At 41.3% G+C, this 19,821-nt stretch overlaps 1 protein-coding gene across 2 annotated transcripts in view; it reads right to left on the reverse strand.

Moving 5' to 3' along the window:
• Window positions 1-17,403, reverse strand: part of ZEB1 (zinc finger E-box binding homeobox 1) — a 90,308-nt gene extending 72,905 nt beyond the window's left edge. Inside the window, exon 1 of one of the 2 annotated variants that reach the window (XM_072412664.1) lies at window positions 17,315-17,403. In XM_072412664.1, coding sequence (XP_072268765.1) covers window positions 17,315-17,372 — 58 coding nt within the window. In that variant the 5' untranslated portion in view covers window positions 17,373-17,403. Of the gene's footprint in view, window positions 1-14,687; window positions 14,972-17,314 lie in introns of those variants that run through there. The other variant, XM_072412662.1, reaches the window with a different exon arrangement.
• Window positions 17,404-19,821: the final 2,418 nt, after the last annotated feature.

Genomic DNA, 19,821 nt, shown 5'->3' on the forward strand with positions numbered 1-19,821 from the left:
TGACAGAACTTAAAAACAGAACTTTTAATCTACTCTACTCCAAATCTCTATCAATCACTAATTTACAAACTCAACATAAACTACATTGTGGTGAAACTAAATAAAAAAAAATGTAAAAGAAATAAAAAAAATCTCACATTTAATCTCTGCTTCCGGCCACTTCCTGTAGGCAAGATGATGTCACTGGTGTTTTCTCGAAGTTCTAAAAATGATATGTCCGAAACTTGTGAGCATTTTACTTGGCAATGTAGGCTGTCCAACTCCAGTCCTGGAGGGACACCCATACAGGACAGGATTTGCATATAAAAGGACTCTAAACTTCTCTTTACTAAATTTATTGGAGAGGATACGTTTTCATCAGTGAAGCTGGGTCATCCAGCAAACCTGGAATAGATTTCTTCAAAGCCATGTGCTTGCAAATGTTTTGAATCCTGGACCAGATCCATTACATTCCTTTGCTGGATCACCCAGCTTCACTGATGAAAGTGTATCTTCACCAGCCTTGGACCTATTGTGTCTGTTAAATAGTAAAAATGTGTGCGGATCCTGGCCCTCGAGGAGTGGAGTTGGACAGCCTTGGTGTATTGATTTATTCTTTGCCAGGGCAAGACTGTCAGATGCCAAGGCAAGTATTTTTGTTCTTTTTGTTTCGATTACCCCTTCTCTATGGTGGGAGCTACAAAAAAAACAAACCTTGCCTTTTAATGAGTGGACCATTTCTACTAAACTAACTTTTCATTTGCTTTGGAGAACTACAAACAGAACAACCTGAATATACAAATATAACTCACATGGATTCTCCCACTTTCCCCAAACCTAGACTTCAGATAGCAATATACAGTCAGAACATCTATACATATAACAACATCACCTACATATGTGGGATTCAGTTCAGTTATTGCTGTGCTGCACACCTTGCCATACTGCACAGCCAGGAAAATGACATTGTGTTTTAATACTTCAACTCTTCATTGTTCTGTGTCACTCATCTCCCTACAGTCTGAATTTTGGACCAGAACTCTCCAATACCACAATGGTATTTCAGTGCTCTACCCAGAATGTATTTTATGCCGGGTGGGAAGAAATTGTAGCAGGGTGGCAGCACCTGTATTATGACCAAGCGCTTCAGTAACCACCCAAAAACAGCCGGGTGGGTGCTAAAAAGTGCCGGGTGGTGCGCCCAGCTAAAAGGGCCTGGAGAGAACCCTGGTGTTTTGATCTTTGTATTGTTCTTATGCTGTAATCCTCCTCTCCCATTCACAATATAATATCATTAATACCCTGTATTTATAAAGCGCTAACAAATTACGCAGCGCTGTACATTAAATAAAGATTGCAAATGCAGATACTAACAATGATACAGGAGGAGGAGAGGACACTGCCCAAAAGAGCTTACAATTTAATATGGAATACCATTGTTAGACGGACAGCAAAGCAACGCAGTCACCATGTTTGTTTTTTTGTGCTGTGCAGACAACTAACACACACGCTCGAGACTTGTTGACTGAGGCAAACAATTGTAATCAAAAAATTACAACCGATTGAAGATGACTTCTGCCATTTCCTATGGAGGAGGACGCAATGTGGTGCATCCCACTCATCCTCCCCCTTCCTTTCTCCATGTGCATCCAGCACTCATTTGCTTCACTGGAAACTATCACAAAAGAGCATTTCCAGTGACAGATATTGGACATCTGTATGTAGCTTTAGAGACAATGGGCCTGATTTATGAAAGCTCTCCAAGCCTGGAGAGTATACACTTTTATCAGTGAAGCTGGCTGATCCAGCAAACCTGGAACAGATCTGGTCCAGTATTAAAAACATTTGCTAACAATTATCAAATGACTTTTAAGAAATCCTTTACAGGTTTGCTGGATCACTGATAAAAATGTATCCTCTCCCGCCTTGGAGATCTTTAATAAATCAGCCCCATTGCTTTCAAGTCATAATTATATAGTCATAATTTTTTAATTACATTTATTTTTTGCATGAACCTGTAGCTTAAGCAAAGGGTGGGTTTTCGTCTACTATTAGGAGTTCTGCTTTAAGCACCACCAGTGAGGATCTCATTTTATTTTTTTGTGATGCTAAACAATTTCATTGGCTGGTTAACATAACACATTTGAAGTGTTATGTAGACTGTGGCGGTGAATGTTTACAAATGTATTCTATAAATAGGTGAAATGTAGCACTGCACCTCGAGGGGTGCTTTCAGCTGATGAAAAACAAATCCACGTAGCACAATGGCTAAGGCGGCATTGATTCGGCTGTGTATTGAGACCTGAGTAAGCTGGATGAGGGCTGAGCCTAGCAGATGGCTCACTAGACCTGGATGAGATCAGAATTCACAATACAATATAATGAGTTTAACTGAAGGGTGACTTGACAGGCTGCATGGACTGGAACAAGCATTCTGCATATGGCATGACCTCTCTCCTCCTCCCCCCAGCATACGCCTAGATGCGGGCTGCCCTATAGACACCCATTATCCAAACACCACGTGTGCCATGATAAATCACCAACTAACCATTATTTTCATGAGCTGATTTCTGAACCCAATGCTTATGACTGACTAATAATTAAAATACATATTTAAAGCGGCACACCAATCAAAGAAGTAGTGCAAAATGTTTACAGGTAATTTAACAACATTTATTATTGAATACTAACCGTGCTTTTGTGACCCTATTTAATGTACAGCACTGCGTAATAGGTTGGCGCTATATAAATCCTTGTTATTAATAATATACAGGCATTCCAATAGCCAACTCTGGGAGCTGACAACATTGTTGGTAACTGTGAGGCTTTGGGTTAGCGTTGTCAGCCTGAAAAAGTGAGTGCTGTTGCTGGCAGGATCTCCAGGTATGAAACTCTTTTTTAACTTTAAAACTTTTTGGGGGTTTAAGGATAGATTGTAAGCTCTTCGGGGCAGGGTCCTCTCCCCCTCCTGTGTCACTGTCTGTATCTGTCTGTCATTTGCAACCCCTAATGTACAACGCTGTGTAATATGTTGGCGCTATATAAATCCTGTTAAATAATAATAAAAGGCTTGCTGCTGATAGCCAGATATTTATATGACAGTAGTTACTAGTAGTCTGCCTTTAACCACCCCCTGGCATGTAAACTAGAACATGCACAGCTCAGGGCAGCCTTGGCATGATCATGCGCTGGAAGTAACACCCATACGCATTGCTATGCCATAGGGACACAGCCAATGACCATGGGCAAAAACCATGAACCCGAAGTAGGCCAAGGGAAGATGGAAGCACCTGCAAGAGGTACACTGGCAAAGGGTGCAGATATGCCCAGCTGGCAGTTTGCTTTAAAATAAAGGTAAACAGGAGAACAATAGTTTCTAGCACACAGCTGACTTCCTGTAATTCCAAAAAAAAAAAAAAGGAAATTATTATTTTTCAGCTTCCTCCAGCCTAACATGGCAGCACAAGCATGACACAATGGTTAGATATTTCTGTAGAAATGTGGGGATTTTAACACTACATATTTGGGATGCATATTTTGCAATATGGTTATGTTTTCCATTATCAGCCATTCAGGCAGCGAAATAGTTTAAAGTGAACGTTTTCTTTTTTGAGTGTATCATTCACTGACAGTTATTTTTATTGAGTTGCACACTTTAGTAATTAGTGACTTTCTGATAGTCGGCCCATGCTTCAAGTTTATTTATCTAGAAAACGTTTTAGTAAATAAGAGTGTGACCGTTATGATTGATAATACACCATGCGATCTTCTCTTCATGTTATTTATAATGACAATTAGATTGTAAGCTCTTCTCAGCAGGGTCCTCTCCTCCTTCTGTATCTTTCTGTCATTTGCAACACCTATTTAATGTACAGTGCTGTGTAATATGTTGGTGCTATATAAATACTGTTTATTATTATTAATATTATTAATAATAAATAGATCCTTGTGATTGACTACAAGCATGTTTGAAGATTGATTAAATCCAATTTATCATATATTATTATCAATAGATCAATGTAGTGCTCAACCCAGAAACTGTTTTAGGCCGGGTGGGAAGAAATTGTAGGTGGGTGGCAGCCCCTGTATTGTGACCAAACGCTTCAGTAACCACCCAAAAACAGCCGGGTGGGTGCTAAAAAGTGCCGGGTGGTGCGCCCAGCTAAAAGGGGCTGAGGAGAACCCTGCAATGGTAACACAATTGGAAAAAAAAGGCTTGTTGGATTAAAAAATATGATTTGATATTGTTTCGATTGATTTGACTTATTTATCTGATGGATCGAAAACAGCTCATAGCGTATGGCTTAGTTTCAGTTCTCTGTTTGCACCTTAGTAAGTGGATGCTGTGTTATCTGTCCTCATTCTTCTTATCAGGTATCTGGACTGTACCCAAAATAGGTATGCAAACGTTTAATGTGGTCTACACTCTTGACCCCCAGAAAAAGATCAGATCGTGTAGATAAAGTATGACTACTTGCTTGTAGCACGTTTGCTTTAAAGTTTATCCAAGAACATATTATATTGCAGTTTACCAGTCCTTAGAGGTGGTGGCTGCTTTAGTTTTTTTTTATTATTATTTATTAATTTTGTCAGTAGTACACATCCTGTCCTAGGGTGACAACGCTTCTTCACCATTCTGTATCTATAAAGCAGCATCACCACAATATGCAGTTATGGTAATTGGTTTCCCCCCAAAAAAATTGGCCTTAGACTGTGTTAATAACATATGATTATGGTAGGGACATTAGATTGTGAGCCCCTTTGACAGGAGTATGGACTTTGTACAGCGCTGCGTAATATGTTGGCGTTATGTAAATACTATAAAGAATAAGAAGAGGAGAAACATTAGGAATACAGAACATCTCCCCCTCTTCTCTCACCGCAAGAGGTGATATTTTATTGCAGTCCACAGAAACAACAGAGAACAATATGATATGATTGGTATCAGGCCTGAAAATAGGGAACTTTACCCCAAAAGAGTAAATCTTCCAATGGGGACACCTGTGCCTGTGACAACTCAATAGGCATTTCCCTCACTTTGGAGAGATTTCCTCTAACTTCCTGTTGTGTCCTTTGAACAGAGGAAGCAAAAGGTAATATCGCTAATAGAGAAATTCCCATGCAATGGGCTGCTGGAAAAAGCAGTGAGCAAATCACTGGAGCACGAAATATCATTTTAATGGGACTGTGAGACATTATAATTTGTTATTATGGTTTCTATGGCTACTCAGAAGCCGTATTTTAATATTTTGTAAATTTTAGAAAATCATAGCTGGATGTAGCTTGGAAAGGTAATATTTAACTACATTAAGGCAGTGTCAAAGTGTTGTAGATTGTATGCCCAGGCGTCACAATGCGCTGCCATTCATTCTGACACATATACAATGCACTACTATGCATGGGTGTTAACCCTTTAGCGTATATGTCGCGTCTCTAGAAGTTGTGGCTGCATCATTACCTCACTGCTGAACTTTGCCTTTACATAATGATTCTCAACAAGGTTTTGATGGAACCCCAGGGTTCCTCCAGAGGTTGCTGGGTACTGTGAGCTTTGAATATGGTAAATATACCAAGGGTTCCCTAATTTAAGGGTTCTTTCATATTAAAAAGTTTGAGAAACGCTGACTTATTGACTGGTTCTTTTTTTTTTTTGCAGGCCATGAATTTGGGGGAGATTGGCAAGAATACTCTCTCCTCTGTCATGCCCAGACATAACTCACAACAATCAAATTGAATGAAATGTGCAACGTGTTGTTTGACGTCCTCATTGATAAAAGTGAGCTGTGTCAGGTCACCCAATAATTAGGTTCCAGCATGCAAAACAAGGACTAACCACTAGAAAAGTTGTCCTCCCTCCTGATTGCTCCACCGCTGTTCTATTTTTAATATGTCCTCTACTCTCCGGTATGTTGCTATTCCTGGAACGTAAGCACAGCCGGCGGATTTAAATTTATACTATTTGGCTATCTTTCAAGAGGGGACAACAGGAGCACACCTACACAAAATATCATTGAGATCAGGAATCTAAATTACTGCTGGGATCCGAGGTCCTTGGTATGTATTGGGGTGTCCTAGCTTAGTGACCCCCCCAATGTTTCGCATATGACCGTCTAACGGTTTAGTATTGCAGTAACACCGGCATTTTCTGCATAGAAAATGCCAAACAGAAATGAACCTTTAGCTCTTGCAAGCTTCTCAACCTAATTGCAGACTACTAGAAGGAAAGCCGTGTTTTTATTCTTGTAGCTGGTTGGGTACCCTCCAAGCAAAGCTAAAACTGATACCATATACCTAGGTGATTTGAGAACCCCTCTTTTCAATGTGGTAGAGTGTTCCTAGACACACCCAATCCCAAATCCTTGTTGACTCTTACATACACAAAGCATGCTATAAAAAAATATTATTAGCAAACTTCTCCCATTCACCCATCAGATTTAAACCTAGAAATGTTAAACGATGAAACACTAACACCACAAAATCCAGGATGTGCACTTCTTGGGTCATTGGGCCTGGTTTAATAAAGCTCTCCAAGGCTAGAGAGGATACATTTTCGTCAATAAGGCTGGGTGATCCAGCAAACCTGGAATGGATCTGGTCCACCATTCAAATCATTTGCCAGCAAATGACTTTGAAAAAATCCATTCCAGGTTTGCTGGATCACCCAGATTCATTGACGAAAATGTATCCTCTCCAGTCTTTAGGAGCTTTATTAAATCAGGGTCATTGAGTGACTAAACCTGTTCCTTTGCCTACTCAATAAAAAAAAAATGTTGCTCCATACAGTACACCTCACCTCTCCACACTGGGTACTCATCATTCCTGCTTTCCCCAGAGGCAGCCATGTGGAATTTGGACTTTTGGATATAGGATCCTTTCCCCTCCCGTCACAATACACCCCTTGCCACCTGACCATCCAATCAGCCCCAATAATCTAGGTTGGAGGGCCAACAACAAAAATGTGGTTGTACTAAAGATGCATTTTAAAGCTGCAGTGTTTGCTGTATTATTAGTACGATTTTATGTTTCACCCGTCACCTGGAGTTGTCGGCTGACACGCACAGCCCTGCACAGGCTGATGTCACTAGTTTTTTAGTTCTGGAAGCATTTGGAAAAGCCAGATGAATTAGACCACATGGATTAAACAAACCCCTGACTGAAGGTAGTCTTTTTTTGAGGCTACATGAAATGCTTCCAGGATAGCACTTTGTGTAGTTTACTTGTTGTCTAGAGATGATTTTTTGAAGTTAAACACACATAGCACTCTGGCCTTTGCAGTGCTGGGTCCCAGGTTCGAATCTCAGCCAGGCCACTATCTGCATGGAGTTTGCAGGTTCTCCCTGTGTCTGCGTGGGTTTCCCCCACATTCTAAAAACATGCAGTTAGGTTAACTGGCTTCCCTCTAAAATTAAATTACCTTACATAAAGACATTAACATATGACTGAAGTGGGGGGAAGATTGTGAGCCCCATTGAGGGTCAGCTAGTGACATGACTATGGACATTATACAGCACTGCGTAATATGTTGGCGCTATATAAATACTGGATAACAATCATAATAATAATAATTAAAGACCCCTGTCCCCATCCAAGCAAAATCAAAACAATACTATAACTGAAGGACTTGAAATCAGCAAATATAAAATATATAGAATAAAAAAATGTTTATTTTACCTTTGTAACAGGCGAGCAAAATTGCTCTCTGTTACCAAACACCCTGACAAACTATTACCACCCCTTTATCACTTTTTACAGAAAGGCTGCAGCTTTGGTAATTCATAAGTCCATTTTTAACAAGTTGTCAAAAAGGTAATAAAGTTATTAAGAAATGCTGATTTTGACAGGAAACAACAGGTCCTCATTTGTTTATTGGTGATTAAAGAGTGATCAGAAAAGTTTTTTAGTCTTTTTTAGAAAGCACAACGGTAAAGCTAACTAGTTAATCTGACTCTGAATTTCCACTGCAGCGTCATTATAGAAGAAGCACTTCACCTGCCACCCCCACACAACCAGAAAATGACACATCCCACAGGTCCTGGATGATGACTTAAACGCTGCTGATACTTAACATCTGCTGCTCGTGATGTCACCCGCAACGCCTCGTCGTACAAGTCCATGTACTCTCCAAAAGCTTTTCAGCTTGGAGACTCTGCAAGTTTTTGACTCAAGGACTTTTGAAATCTCTAATAAATTTAAAAGGTGAAAAAGTAGAAAAAATAAACATTGCTGTGATGATTGGTGGTATGGAGCATATAACGTACAGCACAGCGTTCAAAGTGCAATAGTGTGAAGAATGGCATATACAGCATAATGTACAGAATGGGGCAATATGGAGTCCAGCACATATGTCATGTCCAGCACTGTGTATGGAGAGATATCATTTAGAGCAGTGGTGTCAAACTCTGGCCCGTGGGCCAAATATGGCCCTCAAGGGCCTTTTTTTTTGGCCCCCCAAAGAATTCCAAAAATGAACTATATCTGGCCCGCCCGTGTTACCACCTCACACCATCATTTTCAATACATGCAATACATAGACATTATTCCTGTACACCCATCATGTGACACAAAGCCTAGGCAATGATTACATGGTGCCTGACTACCAGGGGCATTGTGTTTGTTTCAATCCATTAGAAACTGCATAGTGTAATATTTAGTGTCAGACAAACTTGTCATGTGAGAGGATGAAGAACACACAGCCTGCATAGATAGATGGAAATTAGTCTTTTCAACCCTAAAGTGTGTGTAGAGGGGTTTGCTTTTGTTAGTTATGGATGAAGTAGTAAACTTTTTTCAATAAATTTCAAGTTCGGCCCTCGACTTGTTCCAAGTTTTAAATTTTGGGCCTCTTTGTATTTGAGTTTGACACCCCTGGTTTAGAAGATGTAGAATACAACACAATCGATATAAGCATATTTCTTCTAGTATTTACATTATAATTTTACAAGGAAGTAGTACACATCATGCTAAACTCTGTCATAGCCGTGGTGTGTGTGGGGCTGCCAAATACCATTCCTGGGTATCTCCCAAATGGACCTATGGGATTGGACATAATGGGAACCTGTATTGCAAGAAATACAGAGGCTGCTATTGCCAAAGCATTCTTTTGGAAATGATAGCTGCCTGCCAATTCATGGCTGTAGTACCGGCATAGGTGATTTTTGCCATTTCATAAGCAGAATTAATTATTATAACCAGTGGCACAGACAGGGCATTATTACAGAAAGAGGCAGGAGATGTCCCTTTTGAAAGGAGTTACGTCATCTTCGCCTTTGGCAATCAGGATGGCTAAAGATTGTATTAAGGAAGAGAATTCTATTCTGCATTACAGAATGGGAGACTTCCACAGCAGTGACAAGGTATAAAATCCCAGCAGCCGATCCCCCAGGATATGTTTAAAAACCAATATGTATCCTATTTATATATATATATATACCTAAAATATAATCTCATTTTATAATCTGAATAAAACCCGGGGGATTTTAAACCTGGCCTAAAGCGGGCCCACGTACGCGGAAAATCTTATGATCAAAACAGAACTTCTAAAACTCAGCAGTTCAGAACCAAGTCAATATTTGCATTGTATTCAAATCGAAGGTCAGAGGAAACTTGGGTTCTCTCTCTTTGAGTGCAAGAATCTTTTTCATCCTTTTTCAAACCAGATTATTACCTGGCCCGAAATCAGCACGTTGATCCTGGAATGTTAACTCGGGCCGAATTCCTCTATTCCCCAAATGAAGGCTTTAAAATACGGCTAAGTGAACATGATACTGAAGTTGAAAGTAGAAGTAAAGAGAGGGGGGTGGCCGCTGTAACAAAGAATGCAGTATCCCCGGCGTCAGCACCACCTGACATCCTGACACTTGTTAACACCTTGAAGTTAACGGTCTAGAACACATTTTGTGACGGCCCACAGAGCCTGCGAGCTAGAGATAGTGGCCAGAGGCTGTTTACATATACATCGCACTGCGTTCCGCCTATACTACAACTAAACAGTCCATATTCTGTACTGACAATGCTATATAAACTGAGGTACTTAGAGCATTAACCTGTTGTGTTCAGAAAGAAAAAACAGAAAAGTTTTCAAATTGGCAATTAAAAACATAATAAATTGTGGTTGCTGAGGTACAAATTCAGATCAGCTGTTATTGGCTATTGAACTGTGTGCACCATCACTCTGATATATGGAGGAACTCGGGCTGATTTACTAAAGGAATACAGGGTGTTCACATAGCAAAATATAATATATCCTTAGGGCAGCATGGTGGCTCAGTGGTTAGCACTCTGGCCCTTTGCAGCGCTGGGTCCCAGGTTCAAATCTTGGCCTGTGTTTGGGTGGGTTTCCTCCCACATTCCAAAAACATGCAATTAGGTTAACTGTCTTCCCCCCAAAATTGCCCTTGAACATATATGATTATGGTAGGGACATTAGATTGTGAACCTTTTTGAGGGACAGCTAGTGATATGACTATGGACTTTGTAAAGCTCTGTGTAATATGATGGCACTATATAAATACTGTGTAATAATAATAATAATAATAATATTACCCTTGAGATATTTCACTTAGCTTAGTAAATGAAACGCTGCAGAATTCTATCATCCAATTACGTGCAAGCAAAAACTCTATTTCATTTTTTAGATTTCCTACATTTCCATGCATATGATTGGTTATCCTTTGCAAAATTAATTTTGATTGAATTTACTAAGCCAAGTCATGTATCACTTGCAAGGAGATAATTCACCTTGGTAAAAGTGCAGCTTATTAATTTAGCCCCAATATACCTCGAATGGTTATGTTATAGCACAGCACAGCCTTATACAGATACAGAAGGCATGTTATGTGTCATTCTGGTAAATATCCCAGTCATATAGGGATTCATTCTCATTTCCAGATATTAGAAGGCGCTATGAAAATCATTCTTTTATGTTTCATGGCTGACTATACGTCCTGAACAGCTCAGGCTAATACCATAGAACCATCCATACCAAACTCCATATGGCTGTTTCAGGCTTGTTGGCCATCATCAGTGAAATATGCAAACAATTGGTTTCATTGAGTAATTACATACAGTGTTGAACCCAGAATTTTTTTTAAGCCGGGTGGGAAGAAATTGTAGCCCCTGTATTGTGACCCAACTCTTCAGTAACCACACAAAAACAGCCAGACGGTTACTGAAATGTGCCGGGTGGTGCTGGAGAGAAAACTGTACATAGCTAAACGAAAAAGCCCAACTGGGGAAGGAGGAAATAATAAAAACATGAGATTTCCCTCACCCTGTTTCTTTAAATAGCCAAGCTGCAGCCAGACTACTGCTTACCAAAACACATTTACAAAGCTCAGGGTTGTGCCTTACAAATGGGCTCTTTTATGAATTAGGTGAGTCACAGTGTTGATAGTGCAGTGAAATTGAATGATAGGGACATCTGTGCTGTTACAAATATGTATTATTATTATCAATATTAATAAACAGGATTTAAATGGCGCCAACATATTAGGCAGCGCATGCATGATCCTAAATGGTAAATTTGTCCAGAAACCCTACAGTAATCAATGTGGGGCTTTAATACTATATCATTGACCTAGGTCAAGTATGCAGCGAGTAAGGTCAGATGCACAGAAAGCATTGAATTCATTGAATCAGCAACACTGCCAGGAAAAAAAACAATATTCAGCAATGATATTCTATGTAATTATCTCATTTATTCAATTAGGATACACAACCTGATGATCCCTAAACAAGGCTCCTATTGGACCATCTCAACCATTAATCAGAATGAGTATGGATTTCCACTTCAGATCAGGTGGAAGAGTCAATTCAATCATATTGCTCTCTACTGTCTGATTTATTAGAGCTCTCCAGACTTGAGAAGATAGGCTATCATGGGTGAACCTGGGTGATCCAAACCTGGAATAGATTTCTTAAAAATCATTTGTTATCATTTGGCAAATGATTTCAGTCCCAGACCAGATAAAATCCGGGTTTGCTGGATCACACAGGTACTCTCATGATGGTCTATCTTCTCCAGTCTTGGAGAGCTTTAATAATTTAAGCCCATTGCCTTTGTACTGGAATGATACCAGTGACAATCTGGATCTTCAACATTTTGTCTGATTTGGCCATTGCTCTAAAAGGTGCAAACGATTTCAGATTTTCAGAACTAGAAGTCACAGATAAGTTCCAACAAGACGTTAGGACGCAAATCTATAAATTATTGAACTTTCTGTAACATCTCTTATTCACTTTTCTATACAAATGTAAATGATAATGTTAATGATAATACAACTTATCAAGTGACCATAGCAAACACATTAAAATCCCAAGTGATGGCCACTGGCGGACTGACATAATATTATACATATTACATATTATTATACCTAATTCCATAATAAAACTGGGCCTCCTCATAGGCAGTCACTTTCATTTCCATTACACACCCAATAGAGCTTTCAATGAGGTTGATGGACTGAAAGTCAACCAATCGCCATTAACTTTGGTCGGTCATTTTAAATGCTAAAATAATCTTTGAGAGACCGCATTCAAACTTCTTGCTGCACCTTATAGACAGGAACTCCCTTATGTAACACTGACAAAAAAATAAATAAATAAAACACTTTTTTTGGCTATACATATACTTTAATGCGTAAATATTCATTCATTTTCTTGGATCTATTGTTAGAATGGTAAAGTTCTGCACAAAGTAAACATAAACAATCCCAGAAATGTCATTTCCTGTTTTTCATGTTTTTCCCCAGAATCCTCCTCTGTAAGGGTGGTAAAATTTTAGACATTCCTAACAGGATCCTTAGGTTTGGCCTTTGCAGATGAATGAAAAACTTGCAGCACAGACCCGTCTCAGTACTGAGAGGACACAAGCAGGTAACATAGCAGGTTGGTACATCCTTGCAATACATATAAATAATCTGAAGATTTATTCCTTCTTTATTTTTTATCAAAACCTTTGCTTTAAATATCAGCCACTCAACATGCACACAAAACTTCAAAATGTAAGAATAAAGTGAAAAGTGTGGTAAACCAGAATTACCAATTAGATTTCAGAAAAGTCTAGATTTCAGAAAAGCTTTTGATTGGTTGCCTATAGAGTACTGCAATTCGCCATCCTATATAAAGCAAACAATACTGAGAATATATAAGACCTAATATCAAAACTTAAATCTACACCAACAATGACACCTACGTATATAAAACTACCAACAACGGCCGTACATCCAACATTTATAGAACTATTATGAAAGCAATGGAATTCCAATTTTTTTTAATTGAATTTCTATTTATTTGAAATAATACCGTTCTCTGTTGAGCCACACAAGTGTATTAACCTCACACTATAAAAATGGGTCATGTGATGGCATCCACACCCAATTTCTAAATTTGAAAAACAGAAATACAGCTATGACGAGATAAAGCTGCAGAATAAAGTTTACCATTCTCTATCCATTAATATAACACTATACTTTTTTATTCAATTAATGGTTGTCTCCCTCAATGAAACTGCACCCTTTGTATTCTCCATGCACCTTCCTTTTACGACTATGTATGTAGGTGCATGTGGCTATATATATATATATATATATATATATATATATAGTGTTCAACCCAGAAATTTTTAAGCCGGGTGGTAAGAAATTGCAACCCACCCAAAAACAGCCAGGTGGTTACCAAAAAATGCTGGGTGGTGCGCCCAGCTAAAAGAGACTGGGGAGAACAATGTGTGTGTATATATATATATATATATTTTTTTTTTAACACACACACACACACCTGTTTATTTCCTGCCTATATACAAGCCAACTTCTTAGCAGCTGATAGGCGTCTTTCTAGCCGGAGGTCAGCATCACCTCATCCACTGAATGACATTTTAGAAAGGAGAAAATAGCAAGTCATTCTTAACAGAGGACTCCTCCCCCACTGTATCTGTACAGACCTTTAATAGCATTTGTCCTGCCTGTTACTGGACTGTGCAGACAGATAATTCTGCACTTCACTACCATGCACCACACCATGCCACCCGGGGGCTTTATATCATTATCACAATTCTATACCTGCATATGCAGAACAGCTTACAACCTTTAAATAACAGTAACCCCAATGCAGCATCAACAATAGCGTGGCTTTGGATCTAGCATGCAGACAGTGTGGAGATTTGGCTAGCCACACTGTTCTCAATTAGTTTACAGGCTGTCAAGTTCAACTACTCGCCTTGGTAATCCCCTCCCCCTGCAATGCACCTTGCTGCCTAATGCCACAAATAACATTTACACCAAGCCGGATTTACTAAAGCAGAGTTTGCTCCGAATGCCCAAACAGGTAAATGGGAAAAAAAAAACTTGTTTAAAATAATTACAGGTTGGGCGGATCAGCATAAATTATTTTTATTCCTTCATTCAAGTAATAGAAAAAAAATGGCAAAGCCTACTTCATTGCATGTCCTATTGACTTCTGTATATGAATGAATACAAAGTATCTTTTATCCATGTATTGTCAAAACAATGATGATGATAATAATAATAAGAATGATGATGATGATAATATTGGCCAATCAGAATACATTCTGCACAACTTCTCTACCTGTCACCCCCATTGCTGCACTACATACATATATATCAGTCTATGTGCTAAATAGGGCGTGTGGTCATCTGTCAAGAAAAGGCACGACGTCTGCAAATTCCCGAAATAAGGCAGAAATGAAATACCTGGAATGAGATTGGCCATCATTCTCCCCCTGGCCAGGGCACCTTTTGTTTTGTGGGTGGGCGGTTGCAGGATGCAGAGCATGCAATCTGTCAATGGTGGCTCCACATCTTATAAAAAATTGCATTAAAACAGAAGGTAGGAGGAAAAAAAAAACCTTGCAAGAGGTAAATCAATGCTTCCCTGGAGAATGAGGCAGCAGACAGGAGGGGGGCTGCCAGGCATTGCAGGAATGGACTAATCTCTTTTTACACATCTCTCTACCTGAACAAGTTGCTATTTCCTGGCTGCAGCATCGCCCCCAAAGCAGGGTATTAAAAATTGGGTGGGCTCAGCATCCTCCCAGGTAAACATATTGATGGTGCTGGGTGGCTCCTACCGGCCACATGTCACACACATGTCGTCACAAGTGCCCAACCTCACCGAATCGCCAGAATCTTACCTCGGTAAAACCGTGATCTGCCCGGCGCTATGTGAAAAGTACAAGGGGGCTGTCATGCAGCAAGCTTAGGTCATCAGAACAAATCCCTACATAGTCCTTGCAAGGCAGGAAATCCCAATACAAAACTATGATCTGCACCCAACAGGGGGACTATTACCATAAGAAGGATTTCCTCCCCCTTTGCTGTTTTCTCAGACTAGGAAATCATCTTTATTAGAAGGGAGGGGGGCTCTGTAAGCCATCTCTGAGCAAGCTGCCCCTTGTCAGTGTTGGGATGAAACTCTTGGAGAAGGGGGGAGAAAGGGAAGGAAGGGAGAAATGAAAGGCAGTCTGCCTTGCTGAGTGTGAAATGTAAATGTTTCCCTTATATAGGCTGCAGAGAGAAAGGAAAAAATTAAAAGGGGCCCCATTTCTGCAGCAGACACCACCCCCCATTACAAGGCAGGCAGGTACCTCTTATATGGGAAGGAGGGGAGATGACCGGGGGAAAAAAAACTTTACTTAACATAGCGAAGGCCATTTCCCAGGCTTTACCGCACCCAAATTCATCCTCATCAGGAGTGCCCACCCACAGCAGATGGGAAAACACCCACAATACCCCCACATGGCACACAGGCGCCGCTCTACCTGTACAACACAACTTGCTCCATACAGGAGAAGAAGGGGGGGGGGGGGGGGTTCTGTGTCAGATAAACCCCTTGGTTCCGATCCAATTTTGCTGCCTCTTGCAGCTTAATCCAATCACTTTTTCTATAAAAGGGGCAGCTACGTCTGATTAGCCCCTTGGTTCTGATCCACTAATAAAAGAACGGGGGAGGTTCTGTGTTAGATAAGCCTATTGGTTCTGGTCCAATTCTGCTGCCCCAGCAAGGGGTTAATCCAATCACTTTCTTTAAAAGGGGCAGCTACCTCTGATGGGCTCCATGGTTCTGATCCACAAATAAAAAGAAAGGGGGGGGGGATCTTTTAAAAGGGACAGCTGCCTCCAATAAGCCGCTTTGGCCACTGGACTCTGTGCCCCAGCAAGGGGTTAATCCAATCACTTTCCATAAAAGAGATATATCTATAGGAGAGATAAAATATATACGTCTGATGAGCTCTTTGGTTCTGATCCACTAATAAACAGAAGGGGGGGGGGGCTTTTTTAAAAAGGACAGCTGCCTCTAATAAGCCGCTTTGGCCACTGGACTTTGTGCCCCAGCAAGGGGTTAATCCAAACACTTTCTATAAAAGAGATATATCTATAGGAGAGATAAAATATATACGTCTGATGAGCTCTTTGGTTCTGATCCACTAATAAACAGAAAGGGGGGGGGGCTTTTTTAAAACGGACAGCTGCCTCCAATAAGCCGCTTTGGCTACTGCACTTTGTGCCCTAGCAAGGGGTTAATCCAACTACTAGGGGGTGGGGTAACTAGAGAGGGCAATTCCCCACCCACTTTGTCCATCATGTGCTTTCTATTCTACAAAAAAAAAAGGAAGGGGGGGTAGCTGTCAATCAAAACTGTCAGTGCAGCTGCTGCAGAACCTCTTGTCTACCTGTAAATGAGTTGAGAAGAAGTGATAGAAAAGTGTCAGTGCTGGCAAGGAGCGGGGTTGCTATGGGAAACGGCTTAACTTTGGTATGGGAAACATCAGCAAAGTAGGAAAAGGGCTGAAGGGGTTAAATGCAGGTCAGGATGAGGAGGAGGATGAGGAGGTATGGTATGGGGGGGTATTATAATAAAGGGGGTATTATAATATGGGGGGTATTATGGTATAAGGGGGGTATTATAACATGGGGGGGTATTCTAATATGGGGGGGGGTACAAGCTCCCCCCCCCCCTCCTATCAGTCTCCCAGGTAACTGCCCCGTCAAGTTGCAGCAGGGCTGAGGAGGGCAGAACGTGGCCGCTGATCCGCTACTTGTGCTCTACCTGCCCCGGAGTGAGAAGAAGGAGAGGAGGGGGGATTAGAAGGGATGAGGGGGTATCTGGAAGTTTAGGGTCACACATAAAGGGGGGGTTAGAGGGCTAACAAGGACCCCCCCATACATCAGCATGTGACCAGATGCGTCTAACGGTCCAGGGAGGAGGCGGCAGGTAAAATAACGGTACGGCCCGGGTACCGTGTGTCAGCCCTGTCAGAGGAGCCGGCCCCCCCGCCCGCCGCCCTCCCCGTCACAGCTGCCCCGGTGCCCCCACTCACCGTTATTCCGCCTGGGGTTCGCCTGTTTTCTGCGCTTACACCTGGGGCCATCCGCCATGATCCTCTCGCTCTTGTGTCTAAATGCTGGAGTCACCTCCCTCCCCGCCCCTCCTCTACACCCCCCCCCACCTCCTCCTCCTCCCCGCTCCCCCCTCCCTGCCCGCACCTGGTTTACGACACTCCTCGTTTACGACCACCTCTGGGCACCCTGACGGTCTGGGGGGGTACCGGCTGCCCTGGGGAGGGGGGAGGGCACGGCTCAGGTGGGCAAATGACGCAGCCAGGAGGAATAACGGTACTGGAGGGGCACTACAAGTCCCAGCAATGTAGGAGGAATTCTGCCTACTGATAGACTGGGAATAAAGTATCACAAATGCAGCAAATTCTCATTACTGGAGATGTGTATCCCAGCCAGGGGTGCTAGGGGTTCCAGTAGCACCTCTCAGGTCCCTCATTTATTATTTGGGCTATCTGTAAGGGTGGGCAATGTTTCCCAAGCGGGGTTCCATGAGCCATGGGTAGATTGTAACTCTCAGCTTAAAGCGTACCTAAGCTTAGAAATTTCACTTAACATAAGAGTAGACAACCTTTTATGCAAGGGAAAATTTTGTTTGGGATTTTTTTTTAAGTGCAGCACCCCCTCAAATTCCTAATGGCCTAGGTGACGGAGAATGAATGGAAGCGGAAGCCTCCCGGGATACCTACGCCACGCATCCAGCTCTGGGTGCTCCTTCTGCACATGCCCGAGATGTGAAAAGAGAAATTTGGTGATTGGCAAGTTTTTTTTCCAACCTACGTCACCTGATCTCGCGCCTACGGGTGAAGTTGTAAGAAGAGAAGAGGAGAAGATGGCGGTGCTTGGAGCGCCGACCCAAAGACAGATACCGGGACGACGCAGGAGCTTATAGAAGAGACCTCCGGATGGATCAGACTGCCATGCCGGATGGAATACAAGTGTGATTTTTTTTTTTTTAAGCACTTTTCAGTTTAGTTCCTCTTTAACTGTCACCAATTAATATTATTATTATTATTATTATTATTATTATTAAACAGGATTTATATAGCACCAACATATTACACAGCGCTGTACATTAAATAGGGGTTGCAAATGACAGACTAATATAGACAGTGACACAGGAGGAGAGGACCCTGCCCCGAAGAGCTTACAATCTAGGAGGAGGGGGAAGTATCACACAATAGGAGGGAGATATGTAGTGGTGGGAAGTAGTGATGGTTTCAAATGACAGAAGAAGATGGGTAGGCAAGTTTGAAATGATGGGTTTGAGCGCTCTTTTAAATGAGCAGAAAGTAGGAGCAAGCCGAATAGGATGAGTAAGACCATTCCAGAGAGTTGGGGCAGCTCTAGAGAAGTCTTGTATCCGTGCGTGTGATGAGGTTATGAGTGAGGAAGTCATTAGTAGGTCATTGGAGGAGCAGAAAGAGCGGCAGGGGGAGTATTTTTTTACCAGATTGGAAATGTAAGTGGGACAATAACTGTCATCAATGATCACTATTTTTAAACAATATATATATCACCCTCATATTACACAGCGCTGTGCAATAAATAGCAGTCGCAAATTACATATAGTAACACAGGAGTAACAAAGAGCTTACAATCTAAATGGTGGGGTAGCACACAATAGGATGTTTTTGGCTATCTCTAAAGGTGACATTCTTCCCACTGGCCAGCAATGTAAGAGACATTCTTCTCACTGATCCCCACACTAATGTACTGTGAGCTATGGATATAGTGATTATAGAAGGGGTTCTCTAATACCTGAAAGTGATTGCAAGGGTTAAAAAGGCCAGAACACCATCATAGAGGTGGGAGATCATTATTTCACATGATTTATTATTATAATTGGTGCTGAGCAATGGTGGGAACACCCAATAGCAGCATTTCTTTACCTTTTTAACAAGGGGGAACACTTTTATTAGGGAACCCCTGCTATAATTACTATAGCTCACAGTATATTAGTGTGGTGCTCAGTAGGAATAAGGCCTCTTACATTGCTGAACAGTGAGAAGAATGTCATCCTTACAGATAGCCAAAAAGATCCATTCTTGCGATACTTCCCCCACTATTTAGATTGTAAGCTCTTTGGGGCAGGGTCCTCTCCTGTCTGTCATTTGCAACTGCTATTTAATGCACAGCTATATATTTGTTGGTGCTATATAAATATTGTTTATTAATAACGATCATTGGTGACAGTTAAACTGACCTGAGAGTCACAAACTGCCCATTGCTCATTGAACCCCCAGTGACCCCGGTTGGGAAACACTGCCCTATGGGGAAGGTTTATTACACAGACGCATTATAATATTTTTTATATTCCATTGTTCTAATTATTTTGCAGGATTTATTCACCGATAAAGGAGACTGGATGGCTCAGACAATGGTGGTCGTGTGTAGGGTGATGGTGGTCTTGTTGATGACATTGGCACCAAATACCCATCACACCTTGCCAGTGTGGGGCCATTGATCAAATCTAAAATGATCACTTTAG

Source organism: Pyxicephalus adspersus, chromosome 5 (genome assembly GCF_032062135.1).
Source record: "Pyxicephalus adspersus chromosome 5, UCB_Pads_2.0, whole genome shotgun sequence".
NCBI lineage: Eukaryota > Metazoa > Chordata > Amphibia > Anura > Pyxicephalidae > Pyxicephalus > Pyxicephalus adspersus.